We start from the raw sequence: 10,644 nt of genomic DNA, 5'->3' as shown, positions 1-10,644 counted from the left end.
AATTTATTTCTCATTTTTAGGCAACTGTATGGATGTGACTGTGTCACAGCAATTATAGCCCCACAAACACAAATGCTGCTCTAATAACATTCCTACTTGTTTCACACTTTTAGAATTTGAATTTTAAATATAATGTAAGATGAATAATGAAGCAAGACGTCACTCAGAGCACAAAGCATAGAAATAGACCGAATAGATCTTGGAACATTGTCACTGATATCTGATTCAAAACTCTTTAAAATATCGGGATCGGTACAGATCTTAATATCGGATCGGGGCATCTCCAGCAGTGTTTCCTCGTCTGGTCCCGTTGATCCATATGTGTTTGGTTCTGGTCCGGTCCGCAGAGCGTGGATCCCGTCTGAGAACATCCAAGACATCAAGGTGAGCGTCCAGCAGCTGCAGGTGAAGCGCAGCAACGGCTGGAAGAAGGCGTGCGAGGAGCTGGAGGTGTACCAGCGCTTCCTGAGGGAGGGCCGCTTCTGGAAGACAAAGATGGAGGACAGCCCTGCGCCGCACCAGCAGAACCAGAACCAGCGGAAGCAGCAGCAGGACGAGGAGGAAGACGAGGAGGAGGAAGAGGAGGAAGAAGAGGGCGAAGAGGAGGCGGCCAGCAGGAGGACGCAGAGACCGGAGCGGACGGACGAAGCCGAGTCCAGCATCTCGTCCACCAGCAACGAGCAGATCCGCCACGTGAGTCGGGTCACAGAAATAAATGGAATAATTACAATCAGTATTTACCTCACACAGCTGCTGCTTACAAAAACAGTTTTATTTCTGTTTTTAACTGAGTCATAAATTAATTACCATAATGACCAAAACAAATAGAATAGGAAATGCAGCTTAACTTGACTCTGAATTGATCTGAATTCTCACTGCAAAGCAACTATCTATAAATATCTGTAAACAGATCCAACAGCGCCACCATGTGGTAAAACAACAGTATTTTGTACTGTCCAATATGTCTGTGGTTGCAGACATATTGCATTACTTCCTGCATTGTTGAGCTCAACTCTGGACTATTTTACTGAGAATCATCAAAACTGAAAACACCAGCAGAGTTATAAACAAGACTGTTAGTTTAACTTCTAATCTGATTGTTGGAGTTCATTTTAGTTTATTTACTTAAAGAGAAATGACACATTTAAGTCCAGTTATAATAAAATGCAGCCAAATTAATAGAATTTGGTAAAACATTTTCTGTCTAGAAAATTCTAACAAGTGTTTTCTATGTGGTAGCAACATGAAGAGGAGAAAATGCTGTTTTTTATTAAAAATTGAACTTACACCCAGAGTTGCTGCTTGGCGTTAAACTGTCTGCTGTGATAAAGAACCGAGTAAAAAACAGGGAAGAACCCGAGACTCGGATCCGAATGGACGGACCTTCTGTAGAATAATCTTTTTGATTTATGTTTTTTTTTTTTTCAGTTGAAAAGCAGCCAGGAGCCCAAAGCGAAGAAAAGCCGCAGGACTCTAATCGTTGAACCCAAAGAGGAAGCCAGTGTAAGTCAGCAGCTTGTTTGTTACAAACCGACTTATTGATGATCTGAAAGGTTTTCTGCAGAAGACTGAAAAAAAATCTGTGGTTGGGATGAAATATCCAACATGAACAGACAATTTTTACTAAAATGGGAAACATATGACTTAAATATAAAGTCACTTAAATATTAATAACAAACCATTAACATTTTGGTTGTCTTTAGTTTTTATTTGCATTTTATTTATTCCTTTAGGTTGTTTTGTTTTTTATTTTTATCTTGGATATTTAAAATATCTTCCAGTTCCAGTGATAATTGTTCTCTAGAGAAGTTTCCTGATATTTACTTGCATTTTTAAGCCATTATCAATATATTAGTTTGAAAATATATGGTCTCAAAATGACAATATTATGGTTTCTGGGACAAATTAATGTCCAGCAGATTGTTGAGCACCTAAATCACAATTTAAAGGGAAATTATTACGGATTTTTCAAGAATCTTTTTAGACTTCATAACAAAATGAAGACTTTAAAATAGAACAAACAGAAAACAGAAAGAAAAGGAAAGTGTGAAAGGTAGAAAAATGTTGGACCCTGCCCCTGGGTTCTGCTCTGTAACCGGACCGGGTCGCTCGTTCCAGGAGCCGGAGCCGGAGATGGAGGCGGTGAGCTCCAGCCAGGAGATCCCGGTGTCGTCGGCGCCGCCGCCACCCGAGAAGCTGTCGGTATCGACGCAGACCAAGAAGGCGAGCGGCGGCTCGCCGCGCATGCTGCACCGCAGCACGCAGACCAACAGCGAGGGGCCGTGCCACAACATGTGCCACGAGAAGTACAGCAAGGTGTTCGGCGAGGTCAAGGAGATGATGAAGGCCGACAACAAGAGGGAGACGGAGCGCGTCGTCAGGGAGGCGCTGGAGAAGGTCCGCTTGGTTCTGAAGCTCTCCCAGAAATAACCCATCGTTTCTTTACTCTAAAAAACAGATTTTTGTGCTTCTCCTGCAGCTTCGGGCTGAGATGGAGGAGGAGAAACGTCAGGCGGTGAGCAAGGCGGTGGCTGGAGTCCAGGCGGAGATGGAGAGGAAGTGCAAACAGGTGAAGGAGAAGTGCAAAGAGGAGCTGGTGGAGGAGGTGAAGAAGCTGGTGGCCCAACACAAGCAGCTCATCTCCCAGACCAAGAAGAAGCAGTGGGTGAGTCAGTCTGTGCCCGACGGACGCTCCAGTCGGACCGCTGCCCGACGGACGCTCCGGCCGGCCCGCTGCCCGACGGAGGCTCCGGTCGGACCGCTGCCCGACCGAAGCCAGGAGGCGGGTCTTAGCGCTGTCAATCATCCTCCATATGGCGCTGCTCATCCTCCCCTCTTGGTCTCTGCTTGCTCAGCTAGCATGAGTGCTAATGCTACTTAGCATGACCACCGTTCTCTGCCATTAGCACATTTGGCAGCAAGTACATAAGTTTGAATGGCAGTGCTAAGCCCCTCCTCCTGATTCTGATTGGTTGTTTTTGTTATATGCTGCACCTTTAACTGACATACTCCATGCTTCTTTGAGTTTGTTGCTGAGCTAGTTAAATAAACAACAACTGTGTATTTTTAATAATAAATAATAAAATGCTGTTTTTCAGTGCTATAACTGTGAAGAGGAGGCCATGTACCACTGCTGCTGGAACACCTCCTACTGCTCCATCAAGTGTCAGCAGGAGCACTGGCACGCAGACCACAAACGAACCTGCCGCAGGAAGAGATGAACAAGCCCCGCCCCTCCTCACACCTCATTGGCTCCCGCCCTCAGTCAGTGAACAACACACACACACACACACACACACACAGCGTTTCTCCCTGGGAACTGGTTGGACCGGATGTTTCTGCTGCGTGGCGAATGATCCCGTTTTATTTAATGTAGCCATCGTTTTCTTTTTTTTTCTCTTGAATCGTGAAGTTTTCTCCGCTGCAGAGATTTTTATGTTCTATTGGTTTTTTTGTACGTTTTCTTTAACGAAATGCTGATGTTGCGTCTATTTAAGTGAGCATTAATAGAAAACCTTTTATGACCTGGATTTAAAAAGAAAATGTTTTGGGGTTTTTTTGTGTCTTTGCTGAACAAACTCTGATTTCATCTGTAGCAACCTGAGCTGTCAGCGGTTCGGCTTACAGACTTTAAAGTCATGTTGGATCTTTTTTTTGTTTTAGTTTTATATAAATGTATGGCGGTGGATGCACCTTTTTATCATGTCTACCTAAAATTTTATTGTCCTCAATCATTCATTGGGAACAGGGTCAAAATGTCAACTTTTAAAGCCAGTTGACAAGTAAATCTTCCCCTTATTTTAAATTAATATTATCATAAATGGTATAAATATGCACCAGTTTGGCTTCTCGGCTGACTAGACTGTTTCTCTGAGTCTGAAGGTAAAGAAAAGGTTTACAAATTACTCTAAATCTGGAGAATTTTATAAAAGTCGTCTAATTGGATCACTTTTACTCGTTTAACAATCTAAAACTGCCCGGTTAATCCCCTCTGCCCGGTTTGTTGAACCTACCTGAGAAGATCGGACACGTTGCCTGGACGATCAAATGTATATTTTTGCGAACGTCATCAGTGTCATTTTTCTCGTGGTGTGCGCTAGTTAAAGACTTTCTCACTGCGTTCTGCTGTTGTTGGTGCCTGTTTTCCTTTCTGCCAGTGAGGCCAACATGCATGTCGATAGCTTCACCCTCTTTTTCTTTTCTTTTTTTGCGCAAACAAGAAGAAAAACGAGGAGAGAAGGACCGAAACTTTATGCAAACATGAGCGTTCAACACTTATCCCCCGCCTGAATTGGATGTGTCGGTGTTTTAATACGGAAAAGAGGCAATAAAATTGCCAAATTGTGATTTTTTTTTTCTTATTTTAACTGATGATCAAGTGAAAAAAATCTACCTATTTAATTTTTCCTGTTGCCTTTTTCCTCAGATTATTTAGGTTTTCATCTAATTTTTTTTTTTGTAAAAGACGATGAAACGTTTTGCGTGAGGACGGAAAGTTCTTCAGTTCCAGTTCCTGTTTGTTTTTCTGACAATGTTCTTGTTGAATGTTAATTAAATGTGCAGAAACAACATAGTTAGTGTTGTTGTCTGCATGGAAAAATAATGCAAGAGCCACAGCTAGTTAAGATTCAAATAAAATTCTGGATTTTATGTTCTCAGAATATTTGGTCAGAGTTCTCCGCAGGCTTTCAGAAAGTCCAACGACCCGCAGACTTGTTTCATCGTTGCACTACGTGTAAATACGTCAGTAAATCCCACTTTAAATCCACATTTCATTTAATTTCAGAGATCTTCGACGACTGTTAGTTCTAGTTTTGTACAATGTACAACGTTTGTCATATCAGCCATAGTGACGTTTATCTTGTTGCACCTTCATCAAGTCAAAATATTTCAGCATTTTTTGTTTTTGAAGTTGAATAAACGAGCCTGTCCCTCCAAACTCACCGTTTGCTGATGACACCATTTTGTTACACATTACACAACTTACTTTCCCCTCGGTTTATTTTTTATATTCTTCCATCCAACTGTAACATTTTTTTTAAACTTCTTTTCATACGTGTTTGTAACCTTTTTGATGTCATTTCTTTTTTTTTATTATTGCATGAAATCAAGTATGTGACTCCACTTCAGATTTGTTTTTATTCCGCTTTTTTCCTCCCCGGATGTAAAGAGAAAATGTTTTTGCACTCATCTGAGGAATGCAGTACGAGGATTTTTATTACCCAGGAAGGTTTCGAGCTGGAAGAAGTGAGTCGTTTAACCCGGACTTTACCTGCTCTTATTCCAGGGTATTTCTGTAAATATTACTGTGTGATTACATGAATTCTCCTTGTACTCAAAGTACAAACACCAGGAATAAAATCAGTGTGACGTCTCCTTTGTTTTCGCTTCTCGTAGAACATGCTCTTCTGTTCACATGTAAACTATCATTAACCGAGGCAACGTTTTTTTATGCTCCCAACACTCTAGCTAGCAATATGTATATAAATATATTCTATGTGCTAACATGGGGGAAATAAATGTATCAACAAGTCGGTGTGATTCAGTTCTCCTTATTCTGAGTTCATTAATGGATTCATGATGAAAACCTGAAACCAGCTTCACCAGAAACAGTTTACCTGCCACAGTGGATGATGCTGATGAAACGTACGACGGCGTATGGAAGTAGGGGAAAAAAGTCAATTTCTGCCAAAAAAACAAAGAAACTTTTGAGCTACAAAAGTGGGAAATTCACTAGAAAAACATCAGAATTTCCTAAATTAATCTGAGATTTTCTAACAAAAAAATGTGATTTTTAAAGGTTAAAAATGTTCAATTTTGAAACCCAAAATACTTTCCAAATGTGAAATTTTGATTTTTGAAATTCAGAAATATAGATGTTTTTTCTAGAAAATTAATCTTGACAAATAAAATTTTGAGATTACGATAATCTCAGAAATGTACGTGAATTTTTTTTTTGAATTTTGAAAATTTTCAAATTGACCAAAAATTTCCAAAATTAAAAAATTAAACTCCAAAATTTTATTTTTTGCTTAGATTTGATAAATCTACAAAAAAAATTCTGGCTAATTTGACTTTTCAACCGTTCCTTGTTTTTTCTAAAAATAATTCTTAGCAAATGTTCAACTTTTTAAAGAAATTTCACAAAAAGTAACAGCAAAAGTCCAACATTTTTCTAGAAAAACATTTGTCTTGTTTTTTTTCCTATATTTGGGAAATTAATCTCAATCTGAGATATTGGCAGAAATTTACTCATTTTTTTTAATCTTCAATGATTCGCCGTCGTAGAACTGAGACAAATCTCTGCTTGGAGACAAAATGGCTCCCAGAGAAAATGAGAAACTGACACAAGTGAGCAAGAAACTGTTTCTGGACAGAGAAGCGGAGGAACATCAGCAGGACGGGAAACGGTTCCAGGTGAGACTAATTAACTCGCTGTTTTATAAAGAAACTGCTTCATTTACTAAGGTTTTCTGTTGCTTTGGTCTGTTCTGATGAAGGAACTCGGCTGAAATATCAAGTTGTCCATTTAATTTTGGAGGACTGATCCTGCCAAAACTGGCAATAAAAATAAACTTTTATCATGTGATTAGTTGCTTATTGCAACAGGCTGAAACTTGATGTTGACCAATTGGAGATAAGAAGACTCCAAATTCCTGCTCGTATTCTCCTTCCGTATGTCAGTTTATGTATAAAGAGTCCAAAGAAAAACATGAGAAAATAAATTGATGTATTAAAAAAGTGTCAACAAATGAATAAAAAATGCTAATGGGGAAATTTGGAAAAATAATTAAATGTGACAGAAAATGAAAAAATATATACAGAATAATTTTTTTTTAAATTAATACAGTTTCAAAAGATAACTATTCATTTATGTTACACCGTATAATGAATAAATTGGAATGTATTAATAAAGACATTTACTACTAGATTTATTGCTAATTTTGGCTGTATTAGTCCTCCATACTTACTCTTTTTTGCCTCTATTCAGCTCTGAAACTTTTCCATGTTTTGGGGCATCACAAACTGCTATCAAAATAAAAGAACTTCCTGTTCTGTCAATTTCTGAATATTAACACATTTTATGTACTTTTTGTTTTGTTCCTTTGTAATTTATACCTTAAATTTGAAAATCTTTACTATTTAAAACTGAAAGATTTTAAATGTGGATTTATATTTCTAAAGGGGTAAATTGCAAAGTGATCTATTTTAGTGTTGCACTAAAAAAATAATCTATTTTAGTGTTGCACTAAAATAGATAAGTATTATTTTAGTAATCTATGATGTAATAAGAGTTTTATAAGATTCACTTTTTAAATGAAATACTAAAATGATTTTATTAATATATTGTGATTATTCTCAAATTATTCTTTAAAAATGTTTTTCTGGTTTATTACAGTCTTGTCTGGTTTAAATAAACAAGAACAGCATCTACATTTGTGTCAAAATTGTTGAAATGTTTATTTAAATGAAAGACATGACATCAACACAACTTTTGAAACTTTAGAAAAAAAAAAAAACTTGACATACATTTCCTGAAATGAAAAACAGAAACGGTGAAGAAAGTGCTTTGTTTTTTTTTTTTTAAGAAACATTCTCTGTAGCTCTTTAATGAGTTAAAGGGTCTCTGATAAAACGCTTTGATTTCTACGTATGACATCACTGTTTGAGCCCTGAACCGCCGCGTGGAAAAATATGACGGCTCCTCTGTTCCATATTTACAGCTGGAGACCCAGAAATGAGGCCGACTCCGCCGCCGCTGCTGGGCCGTCTGAACTGGGACCAGTTTCATCCCAGTCAAGGTGAGTAAAAACATCTTAAAGTTTATTGAACGAGTTCGCTCACGATTCCTCTTAGGATCATCAGCAATCTTAATGGAGGAAGTTTTAGCCTGAAATGAATTAATCTGCAACTATTTATGTCTTAGCTACTCTTCAAAATGGGAAAGATTAGAGCACAGATTATCTTACAGAGGGAGATTTGGCCAGGAAGGACTAAATTAGCCAATTTCTAAATTAAATTATTGGTTTGTAAAGTATTTATGTTTTAATTTACCAAAAAGTGAATCTGAATCTGCAGTGAAAATTGTCTACTAGAAAAGTTTTGGGCCAAAATAAATATTTATGGAGATGGGAAAAAAAAACAATAAATAAACCTAAATTATTGGTTTTCTATAAAATTGTGGCGCTGAATGCAAGATTAATTTATTATAAGGTTTAGATGGTGGTTAAGAAAAAGACTGCATGTAATACTGCTGGTCACCACTAGAGGGCGGCATCAGCATTGATCAGAAACGTTAGTTTTTGTTTAGGGGAAACTTTTTGCCTCAAATCAGATTTTCCCCTTATTCTATCATTTTAGATTTAAATGTATAGTTCGGTTTCATTTACAAAAACGTGATTTTGAACCCAAAAGTGCAATTAGTAAAATTTAGAGGACTTAACAACCTCTTCACGTCAATAAATTGAAAATTTGGACCTTTCTTTTGGAAACTGGATACATTTCAGACCAACCACAGCATTGCAAATCAACCTGCTTTCCTCTGAGATATTAACCTTCATCTGCAATATAATCTATCATATATTTGTGTTTTTTTATTATAATAATATGCTTAAGTCTGCGTCACTAGAGATAATACAATTTCTTTTTATATTGGCAAATATTCAAGAGCAAAAACTTGAATCATAGACTTCTAAAAGAGAAAATAAATTAAATCAGTTTCTTTTTGTACATACTTACACGATACAAGCTGTTTGCGGATAGCAACCGGAGTTAAAGGCTGCGCCTGTGTGGATTTGAGCACCTGGTGAAACGGACCGACTGGTCGGTTAAAAAAAATAAAAATCCAAGGTGAAATGAACGTACCTCCTGGTAAACCCTTAGTCCCCCGCCCTCATATCAAAACATACCCCGCACTTTAATGGCTGTAAAAACACAAAATATTTCAGGTTTTTTGTGTAAATATCATTTTCAAAAAAATAAGCCAGGACCTTTCTGACATTTAAAAATAACATACAGAGCGCCAGATGTTGCTGCAGAAGCCAGAAACCAGCTTCCCTTTTCCGAGGAAACGAAAAGTGCCTGCAAGACGAAGCGCAGGGCTAACTTCAGTTTGTTCCCCTCAGTTTTCAAGTCTGTTCCTCCCTCCCTCCACCAGGGGGCGCTACATGTTGTAGGCCACGTAGATGGGGTCGAGCTGGTCGGCCAGGAAGCCGTCGCGGAGGTGCATGCGCTGCTTCTCGCCGCGGGAGTTGATGGGGATGACGCCGATGTCGACGACCACGACAACGCCGACGATCAGGTAGTGCTCCTCCAGAACCACGTTGGTGACGAGCGGAACCAGGTCCAGAGCCTCATGCTCCGAGCCGTCCAGCTCCACCACCACCACCAGCAGGTTGGTCCACGTGAACACCGCACTGCAAAAACAAAAAATCTGAAATTTAGACAATCTCAGAAATTTTCTACAAAAAACTTTGAAAATTCCATGAAAAAAAAAAACTCGGAAATATTGAAAATTTCAGAAATTTTCTAGAAAAACATGAAGATTTCTGAGCTACAAGAATAAAACATAAAACAAAAATTTCGGAGCTCCAAAACTCAGAAATATTGAGATTAATCTTAGAAAAAACACCAGCATCCAAAATTTCAATTTTTTTTTTTCCACACAAAAGTTCAGCTCTTGTATCTCAGCAATTTCCAGGTTTTTGGTGGAAATGTGCTTCAGTTTTTTTCTGTGATGGCGGATAAACAGTTTTCCTGAACGGTGAGTCATTTCTCCATGCATAGTAGGCTAGAACTTCCAGAAAACTGCAAAACTGCTGAAACACTGATCTCCTTTAAATCAAAGCTTCAGCCCTCCTGTTTAGAGCTGAAGTTGATTATTGGTAAGTGGAACATTGATCCCCATATCTGGTGATGCTTGGTGAACTCATCTGCGGGTCTCACCACTCTGTGATGCTCTTGTGCGTCCGGATGACGGAGGTCTCGATGTCGATGGGGTGGTAGCGCATCCCCCTCAGCTCCATGGCCTCCTCCAGAGCGCCGACCACATACAGAGCGTCATGCCGCTCTGCACACACACACACACTGGTCAGATGCCATGATTTCTGCTACACATGTTGACTTCAACTCTAAGGCACTTTTAAAAAGATTCTTAGTTTTTCCCACATTTTAACACCATAAATACTTTTGGAGCTAAGAAATAGAATTAAAATAGGAAAAAAATTAATTTGTTAACTAAGACAGTTTACTTCAACTTCAGGATGGACAATATATCAATAACAATAAATATATAAAAATAATCAATAGATAATACATCTGATAGAATATTCAATAATCTCACTGAACTCCAATCCAGAACCCCACGGCATTCTGGGAGACGTAGGCTGAGGAAAGACTTTAGCCGTTCAACCTATCACAGGTTGAACGGCTAAAGTCAACCTTTAGCCGTTCAAAGGTGGAATCAATCATCTGATTGATTCCACCAATCAGATGATTGGTGGAATCAATTCCACCAATCAGATGATTGGTGGAAACATCTGACTCTCTCTTTCGTTGCCTAGCAACTCACTCATTCCTCGGTTACCTAGCAACAACCTCTAATGTAACTGGCGCAGCAGCAGTTTAAAGTTTCTCCACCGTCCC

General features: G+C 38.6%; 2 protein-coding genes across 10 annotated transcripts in view; one reads left to right on the top strand and one right to left on the bottom strand.

Moving 5' to 3' along the window:
- Positions 1 to 5,534, top strand: part of zmynd11 (zinc finger, MYND-type containing 11) — a 25,952-nt gene extending 20,418 nt beyond the window's left edge. For both annotated transcript variants that reach the window (XM_007551965.2, XM_007551964.2), the window contains 5 exons: positions 348 to 693; positions 1,429 to 1,503; positions 2,119 to 2,397; positions 2,480 to 2,665; positions 3,099 to 5,534. In XM_007551965.2, the coding sequence (XP_007552027.1) occupies positions 348 to 693; positions 1,429 to 1,503; positions 2,119 to 2,397; positions 2,480 to 2,665; positions 3,099 to 3,221 (1,009 nt within the window). In that variant the 3' untranslated portion in view covers positions 3,222 to 5,534. The remainder of the gene's footprint in view (positions 1 to 347; positions 694 to 1,428; positions 1,504 to 2,118; positions 2,398 to 2,479; positions 2,666 to 3,098) is intronic.
- LOC103137946 (disco-interacting protein 2 homolog C) overlaps positions 1 to 10,644 on the bottom strand; it is an 82,205-nt gene that overhangs the window by 9,238 nt on the left and 62,323 nt on the right. For 7 of the 8 annotated variants that reach the window (XM_016671488.1, XM_016671483.1, XM_016671485.1 and 4 more), the window contains 2 exons: positions 9,946 to 10,069; positions 7,587 to 9,416 (listed from right to left, as the gene is read on the bottom strand). In XM_016671488.1, coding sequence (XP_016526974.1) covers positions 9,164 to 9,416; positions 9,946 to 10,069 — 377 coding nt within the window. In that variant the 3' untranslated portion in view covers positions 7,587 to 9,163. Of the gene's footprint in view, positions 1 to 7,586; positions 9,417 to 9,945; positions 10,070 to 10,644 lie in introns of those variants that run through there. The other variant, XR_001662090.1, reaches the window with a different exon arrangement.

The sequence above is a fragment of the Poecilia formosa genome, unplaced genomic scaffold (assembly GCF_000485575.1).
Source record: "Poecilia formosa unplaced genomic scaffold, Poecilia_formosa-5.1.2 Scaffold45, whole genome shotgun sequence".
Taxonomy (NCBI): Eukaryota; Metazoa; Chordata; class Actinopteri; order Cyprinodontiformes; family Poeciliidae; genus Poecilia; species Poecilia formosa.
Note: the sequence above shows the minus strand (reverse complement) of the source record. Positions and strands in the feature narration are given on the sequence as shown.